Source organism: Schistocerca gregaria, chromosome 4 (genome assembly GCF_023897955.1).
Source record: "Schistocerca gregaria isolate iqSchGreg1 chromosome 4, iqSchGreg1.2, whole genome shotgun sequence".
In the NCBI taxonomy this organism is placed as follows: domain Eukaryota; kingdom Metazoa; phylum Arthropoda; class Insecta; order Orthoptera; family Acrididae; genus Schistocerca; species Schistocerca gregaria.
Window position 1 is genome coordinate 183,125,059 of NC_064923.1, and position 27,047 is coordinate 183,152,105.

The 27,047-nt window shown below is 43.4% G+C and overlaps 1 protein-coding gene and 1 non-coding gene across 8 annotated transcripts in view; both read right to left on the bottom strand.

Annotated features, from left to right (window-relative positions):
- LOC126366011 (gamma-aminobutyric acid receptor subunit beta) overlaps window positions 1-27,047 on the bottom strand; it is a 603,333-nt gene that overhangs the window by 185,156 nt on the left and 391,130 nt on the right. For all 7 annotated transcript variants that reach the window (XM_050008861.1, XM_050008862.1, XM_050008857.1 and 4 more), the window contains exon 4: window positions 16,740-16,966. In XM_050008861.1, coding sequence (XP_049864818.1) covers window positions 16,740-16,966 — 227 coding nt within the window. The remainder of the gene's footprint in view (window positions 1-16,739; window positions 16,967-27,047) is intronic.
- Window positions 2,757-2,831, bottom strand: Trnas-cga (transfer RNA serine (anticodon CGA)). The gene has a single exon. It is a non-coding gene; the product is annotated as a tRNA-Ser (tRNA).

Consider the following 27,047-nt stretch of genomic DNA (forward strand, 5'->3'; position numbering starts at 1 on the left):
TGTAGTATCTGGTCAGTGAAGACTTCAGGTGTAAAACCCAACATGCTAAGGACGTGAAGTCTTGCCACATTCCACTCATTAATCACTGCTGCATCTTCAAAAGCGGAAATCTTCACCATCAAATTAGCAACAAATACAGCGATTGGACTCCTCTTCCAAATAAAGCATTGAAACTTTCATTGGGTTCTGAGTTTTGCCACGCAGACATTTTTCAAGGAGTTCTGGTGAAACCGGTGCTCGGAAAGTTGGTTTAATGGCCATTGAAACCTCATAAGGAAGGTCATTTTTATGGCTCCAAGCTTACCAGCTTTCCTTGCTTGTCAAAAATTTGTAACATGCATTAGTACATAGGCCATATTGAGAAGTAGTGTTCGTTGTTTCGCCAGTGTGATGAAAACTTCAATGGACCCAGTCCCTTAAGGGGTTCAATCTGTGAACGTGCCAATACAGTTCTTCCAGAACAAATTTATTGCCTCCATTTATTACTTAAAAAGTCTTTTCCTTCGGTAATTTCCTTGCACCAGAGATACTGTTCAACAATGTTTGCTTCATTAGTGAAAATAATGAAAGAAAGGAGCCTTTCTACCCCACTACATCAGTTGATTCATTCAGTTGAATTGCAAATCTTAAATTTGTTTCGCCAACTCGACTTCAACAGAACGTTCAGTGTTTTCAGACATATCCTGTTTACGCCTTTCAGCTGTGGTATTATCTAAGGTAATTTTTTTCACATCACTTTCATACTCAAGGCCAGAATTTGTTTCGACTGTAGCACAGTAAGATGGACTGACGGCTTTCCCTGCAAATACATGAGGTAACGTATATTTTGCAATAATCTGAGCTAAAAGATAAATAGCTCTTCAGTTTTGTCATAGGTCTTAAATTTCTTGGTAAACAATGAACTCTACTGATTCTTTTGTCCTAGAATATCTTTGACATATTCAAAACTTGTTCCTTGTAAATCTTTGTGTATTGTGGAAGCATGGCGGAGAAATTTATTCGGTATCCTGCTTGCAGTGGATAGTTTTTCTCCAAATATCACACACCAGCGTTCATTTCCACACCACGTAAAGCCCATTTTTTAAAGTATTATTCGTTACACAACCTCACTTTCGAGTTTTTGCTACTGTATAAGGGCGAGGAACAATCAACTATTTGATTGTTGTTCTGTATTATTGAAGTTTCACACACATTGTTTAACTATTGCTCTGCATCTGATGTTTCATAAAGTGCCCAAGCTCTCTTTTTGACAATAAATTCATCCATTTATTACGACTTCTGCAAACTATGTCTCTTTGAAAGCAATAATATAATGAAAAATTTCAGTAACGAAACAAAGAAACAGACTGAAGAAAAAGGGTACTTGACATTCAGAGAGATTGTTAAGACATGGGTCAATAAAGAGAGCCAATATAAAGCAGCAAGAGAAACATACAGTGCCATGATCGGAATTTACATGCAAAAATAATGGAATTCAACATGCCGATCACTCATTTAATACATGATCTATAGTTACACGGGACGAACAGAGGGTTGTTTACTTCGAGGCTTGCCCAGAAACTAATTCACCTCATTTTTTCTTAAACAGTTCTTTATTGAACACAACGAGAATTACACGCACCGAAGAATGGTATTTTTTGTACACACCCTATTTTTCCACGCAATCTCCATCCCTTTCTATGGCCTTCCTATAGCGTAAAACAAGGGCGTGTATGCCCTGTCGGTACCCATCCATGTCCAGGTGGTGGAGCCAGTGCTTCACTGTCTGAATCACATCCTCATCGTCCTCAAAATGTCTTTCACAAATTGCATCCGTTAATGGCCCAAACGGGATTGGTCAGGGCTGTAGGGTGGGTAACACTTTCTGGCCGGCCGGATTGGCTGAGCGGGTTCTAAGCGCTTCAGTCTGGAACCGCGTGACCGCTACAGTCGCAGGTTCGAAAAATGGCTCTGAGCACTATGCGACTTAACTTCTGAGGTCATCAGTCGCCTAGAACTTAGAACTAATTAAACGTAACTAACCTAAGGACATGACACACATCAATGCCCGAAGCAGGATTCGAATCTGCGACCGTAGCGGTCGTTCGGTTCCAGACTGTAGCGCCTAGAACCGCACGGCCACTCCGGCCGGTCGCAGGTTCGAATCCCGCCTCGGGCATGGACGTGTGTGATGTCCTTAGGTTAGTTAGGTTTAAGTAGTTCTAAGTTCTAGGGGACTGATGACCTCAGATGTTAAGTCCCATAGTGCTCAGAGCCATTTGAACTAATTGAACACTGTTCAGCCACGTATTGCAATGCATTCAGAAGTCCTCAGACTTCTGTGGGGCCGAGCTTTATCGTGTTGCAGCAAAACGTCTCCTGGGTTGCTGTGGGGCCAAAGTCGCCGGAAGCGCGTCTTGAGTTTTGTTAATGTGTTGACATATGCTTCCAAATTAATGGTATCGACTCTTGGCATGACATTAATGAGAAGCAGACCTTCACAGTCCCAGGTGATCCTGACCTTACCGACAAAAGCAGTTGCTTTGAACATTTTCTTCTGTGGGGAGTGGGAATGGCGCCATTCCATCGACTGCGTTTTATCTCGGGCTCAAAATGGTGAACCCAGGTTTCATCACTTGTCACGATCTGGGACAAGAAGGCCTCCCCCAAAGCTTGAAAAAAGTTGCAACAAATCAAGACAAATGTTTCCAGAATGAGATTTTCACTCTGCAGCGTAGTGTGCGCTGATATGAAACTTCCTGGCAGATTAAAACTGTGTGCCCGACCGAGACTCGAACTCGGGACCTTTGCCTTTCGCGGGCAAGTGCTCTACCAACTGAGCTACCGAAGCACGACTCATGGCCGGTATCCACAGCTTTACTTCTGGCAGTACCTCGTCTCCTACCTTCCAAACTTTACAGAAGCTCTCCTGCGAACCATGCAGAAGTTTCAAGACAAATGTTATTTCTGTGCGATTAGACACCGCGGGATCCATCTTCCACACACTTTTGAATATCGAAGAGTGCAGATAACTGTATCCACACTTCCTTAGCTGATTGACAGATGCAGCATGATCGATGCAGCACCAACTGCCGAGTCGTAAAGCGTCTGTCCTCGCGAATGGTATCGTCAGCCCTGTGCAGCATGTCAGGTGTGACAGCCGTGGATGGTCTCCCCGACCGATGTCAATCGTGGAGCTCCTCCGAACCGCCTTCTGATGACCTCACCCTCCGTGCCCAGCGTCTAACTGTACTTCGGTCGACAACAGATGGTCCATAAACACTGCACAAGCGTTTGTGAATATTCCCCACATTTTCGTTCCCTTCAGTAAGAAATTCAATGACGGAACGTTGGTTGTAACATACATCACCTACAGACGCCATTTTGAAACTGTCCTGCAGCTACGCTCTCTGTCGGAGATGACGGAAACTTGGCGCGCTCACTCAATAGACCTCAGATAATAGATACGTTAAAGTTTCGAATTCGTGGCATCGTTTTCGGCCGAGAAAAAAATGCGGTGCATTACTTTCTGGGCAACCCTCGTGTTATTTTGTCACAAGTTTTAAAATTGTTTTACTTTGTGAATTTACTAGTCAGCCGTCACCGTTCATGCTACTACTCGACACCCTGGGGTGTTGGGTCACTTGGTTAGGAAAGCTCAGACACAGAAGAACTTCAAGGGATACGTGGTAACATCCAACCAAACTGGACTTAACAAGGAAAATGCTGTCACTGCCAGAAGATAACTACATGTGCTTTTGGATACTCATCAGACCTGAAGAGACATTTTAAATCGAAACATCCAACAGTACTTCTGGAACAGTATGGGTCGGGAAGCCGATGAAGGTCTCAATCCAATGAGGAATCTTCTCCAGAAATTAATTTGTGTAATCGTTTCTTGCGAATCGTTCTCACCGATGCCTGCTCCTACTTCTAATGGAGTTCTGTTTCCGGAAATCCAAGTGAGTCTCAATATATATCCAGCCCCCATTATCAGTGGTAGCCGACCAGACCCCGATTTTCTTTTGTGTCACCCTCACCCACCACCAACCACTCAATTTACATTTGCGACCACCTGTAAGCCAATCTGTCAGTCATACAAAGGTGACATTAAATAAAATTATGGCATTACATACAGAAGACTGAAAAATCATAAATATGATTTTCCCAAGTTATGATTTCAAATTCTAAAATGTTATCAAACACTCTAACGCCCAGTTATTTGATAAAATTAAGCATGACTTGACCAATGCAAAGGCGACGACGATTGGACAACTATAAATAATATTAGTTTCTATGCACTCAAGGAAGATTTTAGACGAGAAGACTCAATTAAAGTTGCACCTTCTAGAGTGCTCCCAGTATGAAGGAAGACACACTGCAGACAATGTTTAAGATTGGGTAAAAGCTGTTATCACAAAAGTTTAAGATCATTGTTACAATAGTGGACAATGCTCAACCATGAAACCAGCTGCCACGCCTTTAACCTTCCAAACGACCCACGCTTCGCACGTTCTTTAAATCACATGTGCAATAGGCTATACAAAAGTCAATGTAGAAAACGGTTCAAGATGTCAACAGCGCAGTTATTATTTCGAAAAAGAGCCGATTTCCCTTAATTAAACTTGCTGAAGCACAAGTATATACCAATCAAGAATCAGTTACTGCCAGAAGAGGTGAGAATCCATAAATTCGGGAGGAGATCGCAGTCAGCACTAAATAAGGCACGATGCAGGACCTGCAGCTTTTGTCGAATTGGACATATTGGAGTTGGACAAAAAGGTGGAAACACCGCGAGAGATACATGCTTGAGCATAAATGCAAATGCTAGCCAATTTCACACGCTGCGCTGCTGTATATGAGCACAAATGGCACCTGTGCAATGTCCTCAATACTTCGTAAGTAGAAATCGTGTTCAGAATAATGCTCTTGGTAGTTGTGAGTGCATTATGTCTGACCTCAGTGAATTCGAACGAGGGCAAATTGTGGGTGCTTCAGTAACCAAGGGAGGCAAAGTGTTTTGTTTGAAGAGGCACCGTGTCGAAGAGCTATACCACATACAAGGAAAGCAGAAAAACACAATTCGCTAACTCACAACGTCGAGGAAATCAGAACAGTCACAGAAGGGATTATGACGAAACTTAAGAGGACGCCAGCAGCAAAAGGCACTGCGGAACTGAATGCCCCACTCGCGTACGCTGTCAGCATCAAAACAGTACGAACTCTATGAGCAAGGAATTCTAAAACTACTCACCAGTGATGCAAATACGTCCATAACAGGAAAACATGGTGTCGAAGCCATAAAACCTGGACTATGGAGCAGAGGAAGAAGTCATTTGGTCGGATGGGTCTTGTTTCCAACTTCTGTCCGATTTAACGTCCCAGGAGTGAAACTTGGCGTGGGTTCAGTGATGATCTGGGCAGCCCTATCGTGGTATTACATGGTCCCCATGCCAAGGATTATGTGAGCATTTTGGCTGATCAGGTCCACCCCAAGGTATATTGTTTGTTCTCGAGTTGTGGCGCTGTGTTCTAGGACGACAGGACTCCCATTCACACAGTTCGCATCGTCGATAACTTGTTTTGAGACCACGAGAATGAATTGTCGCATCTCCCCTGGCCACCACAGCCACCAAATCTCAATACCTTGTTGAGCCTTTGTCGTCTGCTTTGGATACAATGGTGCATGGTAGCTATCCACCACCATCCACCGTTACCTCCTATTTTAGAGAAAGAATGATATAAAATTCCCTTGAAAACCGAACAACACCGGTATTTATCCATTCCGAGACAACTGAAAGCTGTTTTGAAGGCAACGGTTTTCCTGCAACGTATTAGGCAATGTGAATGTTGTGAATTTGGTGTTTCCATATTTTTGTCCGCCACTTATACACACATCAAAAAAGGTTTTGCATCACCTCTGTTCCCAGTTCTGAAGATAGACGTTGACTGTGGATATTGTATCACAGACACAGTCCCTTAGACAGTTAAGTGATGGCACTATACCCGCCCAAGGATGTGAACAACCATGCTTGAATAGCGGGGGGGTCCGACAGCCGATCAGTTCCAGTCGTTCAACAAGGAAGGAGGTACACGGCTCCTGTCGTCTGTAGTTCACCATGTCTAGACGGTCAATACCGTGGTTCCATCGCGTCCGCCCTGTTACTTTGTGTGAGGAAGGGCTCTCAGCAAGGGAAGTGTCAGGCGTCTCGGAGTGAACCAGAGCGATGTTGTTCGGACATGGAGGAGATACAGGGGGACAGGAACTGTCGAAGACATGCCTCGCTCGGTTGATGAACGCTACCTACGGACTATGGCTCGGAGAGACCCTGACAGCAACGTCACCATATTGAAGAATTTAGTGCAGCCACAGGACGTCGTGTTACGTCTCAAACTGTGCGCAATAGGCTGCATGATGCGCAACTTCACTCCAGACGTTCATGGCGAGCTCCATCTTTGCAACCACGACACCATGCAGCGTTGTACTGAAGGGGCCAACAACATGCCGAATGGACCGCTCAGGATTGGCATCACAGTCTCTTCATCGATGTATGTCGCATACTCCTTTAATCAGACAATCGTTGGAGACGTGTTTGGGGGCAACCCGGTCAGGCTGAACGCCTTAGCCATACTGTCCAGCGAGTGCAGCAAAATGGAGGTTCCCTGATGTTTTGGGGGGCCTTATGTGGGGTCGACGTTCGCCGCTGGTGGTCATGGAAGGCGCCTTAATGGCTGTACGATACGTGAATGCCATCCTTCGACCGATAGTGCAACCATATCGGCAGCATATTGGCGAGGCATTCGTCTTCATGGACGATGATTCGCGCCCCCATCGTGCACATCTTGTAAATGACTTCCTTCAGGATAGCGACATCGCTCGACGAGGGTGGCCAGCGTGTTCTCCAGACATGATCCCTATCGAACATGCCTGGGATACATTGAAAAGGGCTGTTCATGGACGACGTGAGCCATCAGCAACTCAGATATCTACACCGAATCGCCCTTGAGGAGTGGGACAATGTGCACGAACAGTGCCTTGATGAACTTGTGGATAGTATTACACAACGAATACCGGTGTGCATCAATGCAAGAGGACGTGCTACTGGGTATTAGAGGTACTGGTGTGTACAGCAATCTGGACCACCACCTCTGAAGGTCTCGCTGTATGGTGGTACAACATGCAATGTGTGGTTTTCATGTGCAATAAAAAGGGCAGAAATGATATTTATGTTGATCTCTATTCCAATTTTCTGAACTCTCGGAACTGCGGTGCCGATAAACTTCTTTTGATGTGTATACACTCCTGGAAATTGAAATAAGAACACCGTGAATTCATTGTCCCAGGAAGGGGAAACTTTATTGACACATTCCTGGGGTCAGATACATCACATGATCACACTGACAGAACCACAGGCACATAGACACAGGCAACAGAGCATGCACAATGTCGGCACTAGTACAGTGTATATCCACCTTTCGCAGCAATGCAGGCTGCTATTCTCCCATGGAGACGATCGTAGAGATGCTGGATGTATTCCTGTGGAACGGCTTGCCATGCCATTTCCACCTGGCGCCTCAGTTGGACCAGCGTTCGTGCTGGACGTGCAGACCGCGTGAGACGACGCTTCATCCAGTCCCAAACATGCTCAATGGGGGACAGATCCGGAGATCTTGCTGGCCAGGGTAGTTGACTTACACCTTCTAGAGCACGTTGGGTGGCACGGGATACATGCGGACGTGCATTGTTCTGTTGGAACAGCAAGTTCCCTTGCCGGTCTAGGAATGGTAGAACGATGGGTTCGATGACGGTTTGGATGTACCGTGCACTATTCAGTGTCCCCTCGACGATCACCAGAGGTGTACGGCCAGTGTAGGAGATCGCTCCCCACACCATGATGCTGGGTGTTGGCCCTGTGTGCCTCGGTCGTATGCAGTCCTGATTGTGGCGCTCACCTGCACTGCGCCAAACACGCATACGACCATCATTGGCACCAAGGCAGAAGCGACTCTCATCGCTGAAGACGACACGCCTCCATTCGTCCCTCCATTCACGCCTGTCGCGACACCACTGGAGGCGGGCTGCACGATGTTGGGGCGTGAGCAGAAGACGGCCCTAACGGTGTGCGGGACCGTAGCCCAGCTTCATGGAGACTGTTGCGAATGGTCCTCGCCGATACCCCAGGAGCAACAGTGTCCCTAATTTGCTGGGAAGTGGCGGTGCGGTCCCCTACGGCACTGCGTAGGATCCTACGGTCTTGGCGTGCATCCGTGCTTCGCTGCGGTCCGGTCCCAGGTCGACGGGCACGTGCACCTTCCGCCGACCACTGGCGACAACATCGATGTACTGTGGAGACCTCACGCCCCACGTGTTGAGCAATTCGGCGGTACGTCCACCCGGTCTCCCGCATGCCCACTATACGCCCTCGCTCAAAGTCCGTCAACTGCACATACAGTTCACATCCACGCTGTCGCGGCATGCTACCAGTGTTAAAGACTGCGCTGGAGCTCCGTATGCCACGGCAAACTGGCTGACACTGACGGCGGTGGTGCACAAATGCTGCGCAGCTAGCGCCATTCGACGGCCAACACCGCGGTTCCTGGTGTGTCCGCTGTGCCGTGCGTGTGATCATTGCTTGTACAGCCCTCTCGCAGTGTCCGGAGCAAGTATGGTGGGTCTGACACACCGGTGTCAATGTGTTCTTTTTTCCATTTCCAGGAGTGTATATTCTGACGTTGGTTGCAAACGACAACTGTACATGATTTCAGAAAGCAGAAAGTTAATTTAAACTGTGTTGTAGTTTTCATGTTTTTTTTCGATAAAATTTTGAAATTTAACAAGAATGAGTTTTATTATGATAATTTCTTAACTTTTTAAAAGATTTCAAGTTTTTTTGTGATATTTTTAATTTTTACAGAAAGGAAACTTAAAAGTACAAGGGTCATAGTGAAAAATAATTAATCCTCTTTCTATGTTCTTTCAGATTAGGTTAAGATAATGTAAAAATGGTACAATGATCTTGAATTAAAAAGTGAAGGTGCCTTCCTTGCATTTATTGCTGTAAGTGAAAGGTGAGTGGTCAGTCATGAGGAAGAACTAGTTTATTCCAGTGAGTAAGCAGTTCTGAACCGATCCTCTAAAATAATGGATTTCCAGTTTGTGGTGGTGTCAGGCAGTTCGAGCTTCCCTAGCCCTTGTTGCGTGTGGACGAGCAGCGCAGCGTGTTGCGTGCGGCCTGAGCAAATGCAGGTACGCTTGGCACTCTGACGTCAGCAGCGAGTAAATAATGCGTTCTAATCGACAGACTGGTCAAGCTAGTTGGTCGTATCCATCGTAGCCACATCGACTGATAGTGAGAGCAAATTCACATACAAGCAAAATTATTTTTGTGGATGTATCACAACTAATTTTGTGAAGTATCACAACAACATTTCTGTCATAGAATCTTGAGAGATTGAGCGGATAACGTAAATGGGGCCAGATGTTGGATGGAATTTTCTAATACGCCGAGAGGGAAGTCAGTGGGCAGGGCATGAGTGTGAAGTGAAAGCTCATATAGTGAGTGGCAGGCCTTCCATGCACACGCACACACACACACACAAACACACACACACACACACACACACACACACTGGCACAGGGCACACTGGCTAGCCGAAACCTTAGGACTACTAGCGTAATAATGGACAGGACCACTTTTGGAGCCCAAGAGAGCATTGGTTCTGCGTTGCATGGATTTAACAAGTCCTTACTAAGTTTCCGAAGGTATTTGGTACCAGATGTGTGCACAGATCATGCTGTTCCCGTAAACTAGTGGTTTGTGTGCCTCAGAGCTGACGCTCGACAGCATCCCAGGTGTATTCCATCGGGTTCACATCCAGCGATCTTGGTGGCCAAAACATGAACGGGAGTTGGCTACCATAGTCCTCAAAACATTGTAGCACTATTCTGTCCTTGTGATACGGACTGTTATTGTACTGGAATTTGATATCTCCGTCAGAAAAGACGCCAGGCGTGAAGGGATGCATATGGTCCGCAGTAATGTTCACGTAGGTCACAACTGTCATGGTGCCTTCGCCCATAACCGTGGGTCGCATGGAAGCCTAGCTGACTATCCTTCACAGTATAATATTACTCCCACCGGCTTACATTCGTGGCGGGGTGCATCATTCGAGCAGCCGGTAGCCCAGAAAACGTTTTACTCTGTTCCCATTTTTTCATGCACCAGTTTCCCAATTTTCCAGGTAACTTTCTAAGAATAATGTTGCCAGAAAACTAAGAGTACAAAAAATGTTTTTATATTATGTACAGTATTTGTTTGAAATGACGTTACTATATATATAAAACGACATCATGCAATTACTGTATATATACACAGGGTGGTCCATTGATAATGACTAGGCCAAATAGCTCACGAAATAAGCGTCAAACGAAAAAAAAAAAAAAATACAAAGAACGAAACTCATTTAGCTTGAAGGGGGAAACCAGATGGTGCTATGGTTGACCCGCTAGATGGCCCTGCCATAGGTCAAACGGATATCAACTGCGTTTTTTAATAGGAACCCCATTTTTTATTACATATTCGTGTAGTACGTAAAGAAATGTGAATGTTTTAGTTGGCGCTGTAATAGTTGGCGCTGTAATAGTCACAAACGTATAAGTACGTGGTATCACGTAACATTCCGCCAGTGCGGACGGTATTTGCTTCGTGATCCCATTATCCGTGTTAAAACGGGCCTTTTACCAATTTCGGAAAAGGTCGATATCGTGTTGATGTATGTCTATTGTGACCAAAATGCCCAATGGGCGTGTGCTATGTATGCTGCTCGGTATCGTGGACGACATCATCCAAGTGTCCGGACCGTTCGCCGGATAGATACGTTATTTAAGGAAACAGGTAGTGTTCAGCCACATGTGAAACGTCAACCACGACCTGCATCAAATGATGATGCCCAGGTAGGTGTTTTAGCTGCTGTCGCGGCTAATCAGCACATCACTAGCAGACAAATAGCGCGAGAATCGGGAATTTCATTCACCAACGCCGGTAAAGTAAACCGGCATAATATGCACTACTGGGCAACGGAAAATCCACGATGGCTGCAACAAGTGGAACATCAGCGACCTTGGCAGGTTAATGTATGGTGCGGCATTATGGGAGAAAGGATAATTGGCCCCCATTTTATCGATGGCAATCCAAAGGGTGCAATATATGCTGATTTCTTACGTAATGTGCTACTGATGTTACTACATGATGTTTCACTGCATGACAGAATGGCGATGTACTTCCAACATGATGGATGTCCGGCACATAGCTCGCATGCGGTTGAAGCGGTATTAAATAGCATGTTTCATGACAGGTGGATTGGTCGTCGAAGCACCATATCATGGCTCGCACGTTCACCGGATCTGACGTCCCCGGATTCTTTCTGTGGGGAAAGTTTAAGGATATTTGCTATCGTGATCCACCAACAACGCCTGACAACATGCGTCAGCGCATTGTCAATGCATGTGCGAAAATTACGGAAGATGATCTTCTCGCTGTTGAGAGTAATGCCATTACACCTATTGCCAAATGCATTGAGGTTGATGGACATCATTTTGAGCATTTATTGCATTATGTGGTATTTACAAGTAATCACGCTGTAACAGCATGCGTACTCAGAAATGATAAGTTCACAAAGGTACATGTATCATATTGGAACAACCGAAATAAAATGCTCAAACGTACCTGTTTTCTGTATTTTAATTTAATAAAGCTACCTGTTACCAACAGTTCGTCTAAAATTGTGAGGCATATGTTTGTGACTATTACAGCGCCATCTATCACAAAGCGAAAAAAGTGGTCCAACTAAAACATCCATATTTCTTTACGTACCACACGAATACGTAATAAAAAATGGAGGTTCCTATTTAAAAAAAACGCAGTTGATATCCGTTTGACCTATGGCAGCGCCATCTAATTTCCCCGTTCAAGCTAGACAAGTTTAGTTCTTTGTAGTTTTTTTCGTTTGACGCTTATTTCATGAGATATTTGTCCCGGTCACGATCAGTGTACCACCCGGTATATATAAGGACATCATATATATATATATATAACTGTTAATGTTATTAAGTTCCCAGGTGTCTGGGGACGCAAAAAGTGAGGTCGACAGCAAGTTATATGTGGTGGTTAGGAGGACGACTGTGAACCCCCCCCCCCAAACTGACTCTGGACCGTCGGTGTAATCGCGTGGATGATTCCGTGCCCACTGCAATCGTAATTGACGACACCATTGTGTCAAGGTGGGGAAACAGGGATAGTTTACGGCGGAGCCCGTGTTCCGTAATGTGCTCCGGACCTCTTGTACCTGCAAATACGTCAGATATGGCACAGATCGCTGCTTATCCTCCTTTACAGACAGGGGAAGCCCCCGCCGTCTATTCGTGGGTTCACTGTCCTGCAATCACTTTGCTCAAGGTATTGTACGCGAACAGCCGATCAGCCTCATCGTTTCCTAGAGATCGTTCCCAGGTGCGTGGCCAAACCAATCTTTGCCAAATATGCCCATTCCAGTTTATTTCCCATTTGTAGCTAGAACTGCGTCACTAGATATATTCTCCATTCGTCTCCACAGTACATTTTACTTATCGCCTTCACACGTCAGTCAGTCTTGCAGTGGGCAATGGTCATGACGTTTGGCTTATCAGTGTACTGACAAGCGAGATAGCACAGTGGTCACACATTACACTCGTATTCTGCAGGACGGCAGTTCATTCCCGTCTTACCATCCGGTCTCAGGTTCTCCGTAATTATATCACTTAAGGAAACAACGGGATGATTCCCCTTGAAAGCCGGCCGGTGTCGCCGAGCGGTTCTAGGCGCTTCAGTCCAGAACCGCGCTGCTGCTACGGTCGCAGGTTCGAATCCTGCCTCGAGCATGGATGTGTGTGATGTCCTGAGATTAGTTAGGCTTAAGTAGTTCTAAGTCTGGGGGACTAATGACCTCAGATGTTAAGTCCCATAATGCTTAGAGCCATTTGAACCATATTCCTTAAAAGACAATGTACGACCGTGGTATCACGAGAAAACCGACGGCGAGAAGTGGCCGCGCGGTTAGAGGCGCCATGTCAAGGATTTCGCGGCCCCTTCCGCCAGAGGTTCGAGTCCACCCTCGGGCATCGGTGTATGTGTTGTTCTTAGCGTAAGTTGTTTTACGTTAGTTTAAGTAGTGTATAAGTCTAGGGACCTATGACCTCAGCAGTTTGGTCCTTGAGGAATTCACGCACATTTGAATATTTTTGATGCGGTGCTCTAGAGACCCTGTGCGGCCTATTCACACATTGTAATGGGTGATGTGTATCTGTTATGCTCGGAAAGCCACCTTTAGAATAATGCTAATGTTATTTATATGTTTTAGGAAGGCCTACCTTGGTAAAGTAAATACTTGTTATAAGGCTTGAAGTGTAGTTGGCCAGCTTTGCCAATAAAACGTTACTCAATAATAACCATTGCCCGCCAAGCGTGTCTTCGTTACGTTCCTACTTTATTTATTTTTATATTTTACAGATATATTTGTGTATGAAGCTAGAACGGTTGAGGTTTCATAGTATCATAGTAATACAGTTTCATAGTATCATAGTAATATAGTTTGTCATTATTCCACATTCGGTGAGACCCATGTACGAAACGATTGCCATGCCGATGGGAGCGTACGTGGAGTCACTGTGCACCTTGGTCCGCCTGTCATTTTTCCCCTGTTCTTGTGCTCTGCGGTTTGCTTCTGACCTGGCATTCCTTAATTCCATGTGCCTATGCAGCTTTTCGTAGTTGATCCGTACTCTGCTCATAACAAATGTATAGATGGCGAGGGATTTCATAGCAAATGAATATGTTCTTTTTTAGCGCTTACAATACCTAAGACCATAGTGCCTAGACAGGTAAAGCCCAGCATACAGGTTTTAATCGCTCGTCACATTGTACCTAAGTAGTGTTATGAACAGCTTTCTCTGTGCATATTCCCGACGTCCTTATATGAATAAAGGTAAATTATAATAAGTAGTTGTGTCAGGTGCTAATGGATGTCTGTGCCTCAGATGCTTTTACTTTGTAATTGTCGTACTTTATAATGACTGTAGTATGTACAGGAAATGTATGCGCAAATGTGGGCTTTGCGTGGGTATGTGACAAGCAGTTATAGTAAATTTGTGTTTTAGTAGTAATGAGTGGTTATACCGTGGGCTGTGTATGCGCTGCTTGGACAGCGCTATCTGGTGGCCGGTTGTGAACCGCTAGAATCACAGCAGGTAAGCCTGCGCGGAATAGGACAGTGATGATGCCTACCGGTGTTAGGCCAGCAGTGGTAGTTTCATCTGGTGACTTCAGTTTTATATTTTATGGAAAGAACGACCATGAGAGGAGTTTTTTCTATTTTTATTGGTTGTGACAATGATTTTATCAGATGGTCTGCCTCTTATGCCATGATGTCCATATGGTTTTATGAATGATAATCCACGTTTCAGGTATGTGGTTCTGTAATAATTGTACGGTATATAGTTAACTCATGTAAGCCCTCCCTCAAACTTGTTATGTTATATCTTCACAGATCTGATGATGGCACCTTCAGAGTGTTGAAACCCTGAAACCGGTCATCTAATAAACGATTGAAGCGATCGTGGCTTTTCAATTATTTTAAATTTTTGAGAAAACCCACGAGCCGCCAGCCCAGCCATATGGAGCCAAAAGTTCTGAAGATGGCTTTAACATAAGCTGGAACCGGTAAATAAACAAATATTATTGCGATCTCAACTGTTGATTGTAGCCTAAATATTGCACCAGATCGCTGCACACCACAGACAATATTGTCTAAATTTATGAGACGTGAAGTGACATCAGGTGACCGTCTGACGTAGTAAACGTCATCCCGTCTATCCTGTTGCATACCTGGACCAGCATCTCTGAAACTTTTCTCTTTTCCTCAGCAGACGTGGAAGCGCTACACATATGAATAGAAACAGTCGTAAAACGGAAACGGCATATTTCCGGAGATGGGTTCCTATTCAAAATATTGTGTACGCACTCCCCTCCACAAGAAATTTGTAACGGGTATTGCCTAACACACTGCGTTAAAATATTCGTGTTGATAGTTGGAACAGATTGTTCTTCCAGAACCCTTGGTATAGTTTATGAGAGTTATTTATGTTTGTAGATTATATTCTTGAGTTTGTTTTATCATTTATTGTAGAATCAAGACTAGATTGATAGATATCGCACGATAAAATACAAGGTGTTTATAAATGAATATCGGGGTTTTAACGCTTTATAATATTTATTATATGAAACTTGCAGTTATAAATGTTATGTCAAATGAAAGAACAAGTAAAACAGTTTTAGCAAGAATCTTCTAAAAGTTCAATGTGAGCACCATTTATCACACGGCACACATCAAGTCTATAGCCGAGCTCTTCCCAAACGTTGATAAGTGTGTATTGATTGTACCAACAGCTGCTTCAATCTGGTTTCTTAATTCAAGGAGGTCTACTGGTAGCGGATGCACGTACACACGATCCTTGATGAAGCCCCAAAGGAAAAAAGCAGCATAGCGCTAGGTCGGGTGAACGTGGAGGCCATGCAAAGCAAGCCCAATCATTGGGCCCCTTGCGGCCTACCCAGCGCTTGGGTACAGTGGAGTTCAACTAATCGCATACTTCGCTATGCCAGTGAACATTTATAAGGTTCTTGGTAAAACTGTTTGAGTTGCTCATTCATTTGACATATTATTTATAACTGTAAGTTTAATGTAATAAATAATATAAAGCGTTGAAACTCGCCACGTTAGCCGAGAGCGCTAATGCGGTGCTACGTGGACTCGGGTAGGCGCGCTGGCACCGGATCGAATCCGTCCGGCGGATTAACTACGGCGGAGTCCGGCCCCGGTAGCTGAGTGGTCAGCGCGACAGACTGTCAATCCTAAGGGCCCGGGTTCGATTCCCGGCTGGGTCGGAGATTTTCTCCACTCAGGGACTGGGATTTGTGTTGTCCTAATCATCATCATTCCATCCCCATCGATCCAAGTCGCCGAAGTGGCGTCAAATCGAAAGACTTGCACCAGGCGAGCGGTCTACCGGACGGGAGGCTCTCGTCACACGACATTTCATTTCATTTCAACGACGGCGTCGGTGTGCCAGCCAGCCTGGATGTGGTTTTTAGGCGGTTTTCCACATCCCCCTCGGTGAATACCGGACTGGTCCCCACGTCCCGCCTCAGTTACATGGCATGCAGACATTGGGCACTTTCGCATTATTCCATGGATTACACTGTTTGCAGACATTTGGGGTACACTAATTCCGTCCCAGGGGGTACAGCATAGCGGCAGGAAGAGTATCCGGCTTCCACTTAATCTAACATTTCCAAATCCGATTAACCATGCCAACCCTGCGTACCTGTGGGAAAATGGCACAAGCAAAAGAAGACGAAAGATTATAAAGCGTTAAAACCCCAATACTCATTTATAAACATCCTGTACAACTTCTTACCAATTTAGAGAGAAAGAGAGACAGACAGAGAGATAGAGAGAGAGAGAGAGGTCAGAGGACGTGTTCTGTTACCAATTTAGAGAGAAAGAGAGACAGACAGAGAGAGAGAGAGAGAGAGAGAGAGAGAGAGAGAGAGAGAAAGGTCAGAGGACGTGTTCTGTTCCCCTCGTAATTCAGATACTTTCTCACCACGCAATTGGTGAAAAAAGGACTGCATTCAGAATATAATAGTGTGGCTGGTGCGACGTACCGTATGCTGCGCGTGATGCTGCCGGAATAGTGGATGCGGATGAACTCGTTGCTGGTGGTGGCGACGTGGAAGTAGGACTGCTTCTCGTTGACGAAGAAGGTGTCGGGCACCCAGATGTTCTTGATGAACTCCGAGCCGACGGACAGCGTCTCGACCCCCGGCCGCTTGCGGAAGGCGAGGCGCGGGTCCGTCCAGAATTGCCGGAAGTAGAAGTCGAGAGTGAAGTCCTGCAGGAGTGAGCAGAGGGCGCGTGAACACAGGTGGCGCGCGCGGGCCCCCTAACCCCCTGTCGGCGCGGCGCGAGCGGGCGGAATCTGTAGTGGGCGACGCTGGCCTGTGCTGCAGTTCTCTGGTTCCCGCTGCCGAGCCGTCGTACCCGAATATGACGTGACGCGTCAGTGTGGCCGACCGCTTAATGAAATATCGGACGGTGACGGTAGCAGGAAGGAGAGTGGAAAGACTCTCTAGCTTATCGGTACCTCAGTGGGTGAAGGGGTGTCTGCTGCGATTGTGTAACACTTAACTGACTCAAGAGAATATAAACAGCACACACGTCCCATGTCTGTAACACATTGTTGTAAGATTAGACTGTATCAGCGTAGTTCGTAGTGTTATTCGTTCATTAGTGGCGACTTTTTACGTGCATTTGATAATATGGTAAGTGTGCTAGGTGGTAGAGGTCCACCTCCACGTGGGAGGGACAATAATTGGCCACGTATTTGCTGGCGGAGCGAAGTGGGCAGTTGTATGTACGAATAGTTTGTCATTATCATTCTATAGTAGGGTTGTGTAAAGGTAATTACGATCCATTATTATAACTTCTAAAAGGGATTCCCGGGCAATTAAATGTAGAAGAAGGTCAAACAAGAAATGTCCCACAGATGAAACTATACACTAGTCCTCGTCTTTAGAAGCTTGAGCGTGAATTTTTTCTCTAGCGCTGTTGTGGGACCGACGAAGGAAAGAATACATATTTAATTTTACTGGAGGAATCAACTTTTCCTCGAGCAATTATTTTACATTGACTTCCAGTATCTGTGTAATTAGACGCTGAAGGTTTGGGATACATAGTGAACCAGTATAATCAGTTTCGTGACTGAAGACTTGTACTTCACGGCGCCAGACGTAAAGATGATCTGCAGCGCAGATTGAAACCGATAGTCGGTAATAAAAGAAGTACTTATCCAGACGGTGTTTAGGTGTTTATTTAGTATGGTCAGGCTAGATTTTATAAACATTTCTCTTGAAAGGACTCAGTCCCCACAATAAATGTACACGTACTATTCCTCATTTCTTTCTCTTTATATTTAAGTTTGACAGCAATTTTAAATACGCTGAATTCATACAATTGTGTAAGAACCGTCCCACAGCTTCTAAATATTTAAAGAACGTCGTGATCACCAAGATAAATTGACGTTCGAAAATAGTTAAGTGACTACCAGTTTCGATTACATAGATCGACATCAAACACATATAAAATCAAGGCAATGTACCTAAAAATGTAACACTCTGATGTTAATAATTAATGCAATATGAGTGATTCTTTCATAACCATATTCACTGGTATGACAAGATGCTATATTGTATTCTATCAATGGGTGTCTACCCATTAGTCCAAAAGTTTCGAGTCTGAATTAATAAAAAATAGAGAACAGTTAATATGGTGGTGTTAAAGCTTGAAGTGTCTACGTAGTCTAGCCCCTAATTATTTATAGCTTGATGCTATTGCCGACCCCCCCCCCCCCCCCCCCCCCCCTGCTTCCTTGACAAATGTGATGTGGCACGCGGGTCACAGGTGTACTTAGAAGGATGATCACGTGCGTTTTCCAAATTGCTGTATTTGTACGATGCTCCGCACCTGTAGAAGATGGGAACGAAAATAAAAAAAAATAAAAATTAAAAAAATGTAGAAAGTTAGTAACAATATATACACAGCTCGGTAATCCGATCTTACGGAAATAAAAAAGGTAAGTAATCTAGGAACTCAGTGAGCTTTGGAGTGCATTCTTAAAACATCAGTACGCAAGGTCACATGAAACATATCTTTCCTATGTGAAAAACACGGTGGCGTTAAGCACATTACCAACTTTAGTCATTCTGTTTCGATGTATGGCGGTAAACGTCCTAATCTCCTTTACCGCCTCTCTCTACCCCTCTCCTCCTCTCTTTGTCCATCTTCTCCTCCTCCTCCCTGTCTCTGTCAATCACTTTCCTCCCTGCTCCCTCTACAGATCTTATCCCACACTCTGCCCATCGTCTCCTCTCTCATCTCTGTCTCCATATCCTCCTTCCCTTTCTTTATCTCCTGCAACGCTCTCTCTCCAACTCCTCCTCCCTCCTCTCTCTCACCTTACTTATGGTTATTACAAACGGAACCTTGACTTGGAATGGATGTCAATTGAATGGGTAAATCTGTTGAAACCATTAGTACATAGAGTATGAGAGAGATATTTCCAACTGCTGCATACATGATGACAGTAGCTTTAATGACAGTATTTCGCGTCGTTTTAATCTACGAACAGGTAGGATTATAAAGTTAGCCATAAACATAACTTTCCTGTTTTCTGTAAAAAATGACTGTGAAAAAGAAAACAAAACCACGTATTTTCACGGCTCACCTTAGCATTTCGCAACCGGTTTAACAGAAAGTGTTTATTGCTTAAATCGTCTATATATCCAGTGGTTTAGGCTGTGCATAGTCTTTTAGTGAGGTCAGTCAGTCAATCAGTTGATCGAGAAGGGATAGATCGAGCCTAGTCTTTCCTTGAATATGTGTGAACTGGAACAAAACACGTTCACTAAGATCGTGAATATACTGACATGAAATAAATCGCGATGCAATCTTCGCAACACGCCGAAGATATGAACACAGCCGATAACACACTGAAATATCGCTTTCAGTTGTATCTTTTTTTGCAAAATATCGGCGTTAAAAGTGGAATTTGGTGTTGTTATGAAAACATACGACAGTAGAACCCTCACACTGAAGGTCACTTTTTTATGTTACAAAAATACGTGACAGCAAAAATTCAAATCGACCATCACATTTCCTTCATTGAGATTTTCATACTTTCCATATTTCTGTCTTTTCCGGTGGACTTTCCAAAAATTTTCTTTTGTGCGAACTTCGGCCTGACAATTACGATCACAACAACAACAACAACAACAACAACAAAAGCAGCCAGGTCGGTGGGGCCGCTCTCGAGAGATGATTTTTTATATATGCAGCATTTGATTTTTGTTTACACAGATATATCGAAACAAAATGACTGAAGTTGGTGATTTGTTTAGCTCCACGGTGTTCCTCACACACGAAAGATCTCTTTTATGTGTGCTTTCATGTTGAATACACATTTAAAAACTTCGAGATCACCAGAAGAAGCTGCTGCTCGAATAAAAGATCTTTATTTACTACCAGTTTCCATCATACAGTCCATCATTACGTTCATAAAAAATGAAGCCCTTGTATTCGACATACGGAATATCGTCATGTCAGTAGTAAAATATATAGGTCTACACCTACATTCAACAAAATGTTTTGGTTTTCAGAGGGTAAAGTGGATGGTAATAACTTCATGAAAAGTTTTCGCCGCAACAAAAAACGTCTTTGATACCATGATTGCCACCCCAGCTAGTTTATCATATATGTGACACTGTCTCCTCTATTTCACCATAATACAAAACGAGCAACCCTTCTTTGAAATTTTTCGATGACCTCCGTCATTTCTATTTGATAAGGATCCCACACAGTGCAGCAATACTGTGGCAGAGGATGATAATGATGTTTGGTTTGTGTGGCGCTCACCTGCGGTGTCATCAGCGTCCGTATAAAGTCCCAATTTTTACACAGCCCAATTTTTGTACACAGTCCAGTCTAACCACTGTCACGAATAATGATGATGATGATGAGGAGGACAACACAAATACCCAGTCCCCGGGCAGAGAAAATCCCCAACCTGGTCGAGAATCGAACCCGGCACCCCGTGATCCAGAGGCAGCAGGGCTAGCCACTAGACCAGAAGCGTAGCAGAGGAGGGACTAGCGTAGTGTATGAAGTTTTTTTAGTAGTTCACCAGTAACCCTCCCGCCACAGATTCCTTAAAGAATATGTGTTCCATGTATAAAACAGCGAGGAAAAGCTCAGAAAACCATGTTTATTTCGTTGGATGTCACTAAGTGGCCTCATTATGAACCACTGGATAACTATATTCTGAATAAATTGCGCTCCGCTTAAAAAGAAAAAAGCCCCGCACCATTTCAGTGATTTTGGATACTGTCTGCAGAAACGTATTGCGAGTAACAAATTAAAACGTCATGACTGCTGAATTCTTACTGCATAAACAGTAAAAGTTTAGCAAGCGAGAAATTTTTTCTTTTCACTACTTTTTTAGGAATGTCAGCGAGAAAAGGTTTTGAAAATACTTGAAATTATGTGTAAAGTTTGTTGGAACTCACTAAGTTCTATCAGTCTCAAATACTGGATCAATATAGTCTGGTTAGTTTGTATCCCGTGAGCTACACTGCCCCAAGATATATACCAAGTTGAACACTGGTTTCTTGTGTTAAACCTTTAACATAGGATTATGTTTCTTAACGACTAGATTATGGCAGCACTTTATAAATTTAGCCAATAATTACGTGATATTCTAAAATCAAATTCTTGTTGCGCCTGGAATTCATTACATAGGCAACCAGTGACCGGAATCATACACCACTTTAGTAGCGTACATGGGGGGACGAAAAATTTGGAAACACGAAAAACACATTACCGTGCCTAACTCGGTATAGCAAAACTCTTGATACTCAAAACAGCTTCCAGTTACTCGGAACGTGTAAATACAGTTTCTGTATGATTTTCAAGGGAATCTGATACCTGTCTTCCTGCAAAATAGTGGCAGATTCATTCAAGGACGGGTGAAGGTGGACAGCGATCACGTACACTTTTCTCCGAAGTAGACCACAAAGACTCAATAATATTGAGATCTGATGACTGTGGGTGGCCATGGAGAACGCGACAATTCATTCTCGTGCTCACAAAACCAGTCCTGGACGACGCACGCTGTGTGAACACAGGTCCTGTCTTCTTGGAACACGGAATCACCTTTAGAAACGCGCATTGTACCATGGGAAGGACCTGCTCAGCCAAAATGATCACATAATCCTCACATAGTAGTCAATGGGCCCATGCAGCGCCTCGATGTGGCTGACCAAATTATCACCGAGTCCCCGCCGTGTTTCACTCTTGGTACCTGAACTGGAATTTAGGAACAGTGTGAAACAAAACTCACTCCAAAACATGACTTTCTTTTGTTGATCTGTAGTCCGGGTTATATGAGTTTGGTGCCACGTTTTCCTGTTACGGTAATGTGCATCATTGATCAGTGGTTTTAGAATCCCTCGAATGGACAACACTTCGATGACGCAACCGAGATTCTAGCCAGAGCGACTCGTAAGTTGAACAGCATTCCAATGAAATGCTTTTCTGCGAATTTCACATGGTTGGATGAACTTTCTGTTCTCACCTGGGGGACGGGGGGTGGGGGTGGGGGTGGGAGAGGGAGAGGGGGGTTAGACTACGTAGAACACATGAAGCGTTAACACCGCCATATCAACTTTTCTCTATTTTTTATTAATTCAGACTCGAAACTTTTAGGACTGATGGGTAGATATCCATTTATAGAATACAATATGGCATGTTGTCATACCAGTGAATATGGTTATGAAAGAATCACTCATATCACATTAATTATTAACATCATAATGTTACATTTGTTAGGCACATTGCCTTGATTTTATATGGCCCTGCTGTTGATCTATGTAATCGAAACTGGTAGTCACTTAACTTTATTCAAACGTCAATTTATCTTGGTGATCACGACATTCTTTAAATATTTAGGAGGCGTGGGACGGTACTTACACAATTGTATGAATTCACCGTATTTCAAATTGCTGTCAAACTTAAATATAAAGAGAAAGTAATGAGGAATGGTAAGTGTACATTAATTGTGGGAAATGATTCCTTTCAAGAGAAATGTTTATAAAATCTACCCTGACCATACTACTCGTAAATAAACACCGTCTGGATCAGTACTTCTTTTATTACCGACTATCGGATTCAATTTGCGCTGCAGATCATCTTCACGTCTGGCGCCGTGGAGTACGTCATGCATTCAGTCACGAAACTGATCACACTAGTTCACTATGTATCCCAAACCTTTAGGGTCTAATTACACAGATGCTGGATGGTCCTAACATAAGTGAAACAAGAAATTAATGGTCTGAAATGATATGATACAAACAAATTACACTTTATATTAACATCTTAAATTCATAGGAACAGTTGCAAATGACAAACGCCAGCCCCAGTTTTATGCATTACAACGTAATCCATTGACAGATCTGAAATCAGGGGTCAAAAGCGTTTGGGTGTATTGCCTGCAGACATTGTTTATTATAAGAATACAATTTCTGTTCTACCATTATTGCCTGGGTAAACTGAAGAGTGCTTAGTTGGACTATTAAAGGAATCTGAACTGTGAAATAGTTCGTGCTTAGTGGAAATGTATAAGTTTTGTTTCTTTTTTAGAAAACGTATTAAACGTTGTTTTCTTAGAAAGAAGAGTAATATGTCTAGCAGTTGATTGAGTTATTAAGCGTTCTGAATTGAACACAGTCGCTTTTTACGTCTCTTAGAAACGAGAACACGTGTCCATCGTTACTGTAATTAATTTTTTAATATAGATAAATAAACAAATTTAATAACATTACGGGTGAATCCTGTTTCTGAAATACTGTAGGAATGAAATTACAAGTAAACAAAAAATAATCGAGTCAGTGCCTAGGCAATCGACGGTTATAAATAAAGAAATTCAGTAACAGTCCAGTCAGAACGTTTTGTTGTTTCTCGAATACTGTAGAAATGCGGAAGGGATTTAAACAGAAAGAAAGCTTGTTATACCGTCTAAAAATGAAACAATAGCATGGTAACGATGAATTTGGTGTGACGTTCGTGTTGGCGGGAGCATAGGATCAAACGGACTGAACACGCTGACAGGTACTGAGTGTTGTTGTTGCTCCGTTGCATGGCAATACCATAGCGGCCTTCCCCTTTGTCTATTGATTTCTCTCTATTGATTTCTCCTCAGGATATTGCGTCGTGATAACACCATGCTGTTCTCAGTATTGCTTTGGAGGCCCATTAACCTATATGGTATTTCGAGACGGTGCTTTTCAAATCATAAATGTAACTAGACAATTTGTACATTACTAATTTTCTTAATTTTTGCTGTTCGTCAAAATACTGGGCAAAGCTGATGTGAAACATCACCTTCCTGCTTGTTGTAGTCCTCCAGACTAATTGACCTCTGGATTATGCTAAGAGAAAAACATGACTTTTTTTCTAAACGGTGGAAAGAAATATGGTTACACCTAAGAGATGAAATTATCGAAAAATGTTCTTCAGATTTTTGGGCCTTTTATTATAAAACGTCTCAAACTGCTAGAAGATGAAAATATCGAAAAATGTTCTTAAGACTTTTGGATTTGTTTTTCTAAAACATGCAGAAATCAGTTTTAAGCAATTCTCATGTGATAATTTTCTTTCATCAGGAGGGCAGCACTGCCACGTTGTCTCTTTTTGATTGTGATGTGATATATTTTATTTTGGTTTAAGCTCTGTTCAGACACTTGGCACTTAAATGATGTTCTTTGATGAACTACACTTCAGAACTATTGCATTAGTTTGTGAGAGTGTTGGAATTTTCCTGAGAATAGTTGTGGAGTGATGATGGTAAGACAAAAGGGAGAATCCTGTCCATTCATCCCTTTATGAATGTATTTCTCCAGCGCCAGCCAGTCTTTTGGAAGTAACATGTTGCAGGGGGTGTGTTAGGTTATTCTTGGGCGCTAGATTACTGCCCCGATAACTTGTCAGATGTACACAGTTTTGTTTCGTGACGTTAGTAATAACATGGCTTCTGATGTTTGTTTAATTGAGATTAGTGTTTGTTTTAGTATGCTGATGTGTGCAGTTAAGTCCGATTCGCATCTTTCAATCTTTATCATACTGAGTTTCTGCTTGTGGGCATTCTGGTGAGTTCAATTTAAGCTTACCATTCTTTATTTCACATAATTTTCTAATCATTGTTGTAGTGATGTATCAGTCGAAAATTGAGCTTCTGCTTAATTTCTATTATTGTTCCGCTGATAGTTGTATAGAAGAACCGCACGTGGGCTATACGCTCGTATTTTTGTTTTGATTTGTTTGACCGGTATGGGATTTCTAAAGACAGTTGTATTGGTTTAACTTCCAGAAAACCTCTGCTTCGCGCCGTTCACTCTTCGGCAGCATGGTAGTAATGTGTCACATAAAGACCGCCATCTTGATGACTCCTAAGCAAAAGCGATAGCAGTTTCTTCATTTTTACCCCTGTCACCAACACATAACATATAAAATCTGAATTAAAATTTACCATGTGGTTGCTGTTGACAGATGATTGGAGAATAACTTTACGAGTCCTTAAAACAACGGACAACCATGCATACGTAATATAACTGACACGTCATCCGTCTACCTTTCCGAAATTTTCCGTGACAAAATGGAGCGCTCTACGTTTCCTAAGCGTGGGGGTTGCTTTTCCTGATGTATCGATAGCAAGAATACGTCCCACATACATATCTTAATCTATAGGCATCTTAATCCTCTTTAGAAGAATTACGAGATGCAAATATGGGGAAAACTTGATAACCATTATTTTTTAAGTTAGTGTACTAGTACGCTGGAGGGAAATTACGTGCGCAACGCTTACAGAGACGCAGCTGACGGCTGAATTAGGGAAAAGGTAAATAAGGAAATGTTTAGAGCAGCAAAACACCCTTCATTCTCAGTTAATTTCGAAACCGTTATAGAGAACTGCAGCTCATCCAGATCTGATTGCATTTTACTGAAAACATTTCAAAAGTTATGGTTCTATGCTTGCATGGTTACTAGTTGAAAATGTAGTCAGAAAATAACGAATGAAATTTCTTTTAGGCAAAGGATTTATTTAACTTCTGTGACACAAGTATGAAGGGCAGTAGACATTACTCATCCAATCATAATTAAATCTTTTATTTGTTTTTGAGTACTTCTGTGACAGACACTCCAGTATGATCGAGATGTTGTTCTTCCCAAAAGCAATCTGTTCAGCCTGTCTTTATACTGCCTACTTAACTCAAATTATACTCTGATTGATACCACCAGTTTACGTCACAGAGCAGATTCTGTTATTTTATTACACAAAAAATGTTATTCATTGCTTAATTAAAAATACTGTTTACACACTCATAGAATATTTGAAACTCCATAACAAGTGTTTCGTTATATTGCGCCCACTTTGCGAAACCGCCATTGCGCCATCGTCGACAAACCTCAGGCATTGCGTCGCAGTCTGCAGTCCGTTAATTACGAAAGGGAGTTCGCAACTACCATTAATGAAAATTTTTCGCCTTCCGAGAACTGCAAAATGCGGCGGAATTCTAAGGTTTGGCAGAGGGCTGCCGCGTAACACAGAATCGATAAATAGACAATACACAACGAGCACACACATAGAACACACACATGCACGAACACATGCACGCTACGACACAATGTAGGGCAGTCAGGCGGGACGTCGGAAGCAAAACACTTACGTGCTGCGGCATGCTGGAGGTTCAATGGGGAGAGGACGAGTTAGGGGGCGAAGGCAGTTCAGACGTGACTCGTCGAATGAGGCCGTAGTCGGCAACGCTCTGGCTTATAGAACAGAGCGTCTGTCTGTGTGTGCGTGTGTGTATATGTATGTGTGTTTGTGCGTATGTGCGTGTATGTCTGTGTGTGTGTGTGTGTGTGTGTGTGTGAGAGAGAGAGAGAGAGAGAGAGAGAGAGTGTGTGTGTGTGTGTGTGTGTGTGTGTGTGTTCGTGTGTGTGTGTGTGTGTGTGTGTGTTCGTGTGTGTGTGTGTGTGTGTGTGTGTGTGTGTGTTCGTGTGTGTGTGTGTGTGTACTGTGAAAGAGACTGTCTCTAGGAACAGGACGGGAGAGAGACACAACACGCTGAAAGTTGATGTATGCTTGAAGAGAACGCCGTCAGTCCTTCCAGAATACGATTTCTTTGCTTCGTCGCATGCTGTGAAGGAATAATAAAAAAAAAGAGAGAAAAGAAATGGACGATATTCATTAGACACAGTACGACGTAGCACATGAAGGCGTCCACGTTGATTTGTCCATGTTGCCTCATAGTACTTAATCTAAACAGAATAGAATAGAAAGTCATTAGCTGCTATCTTAGACG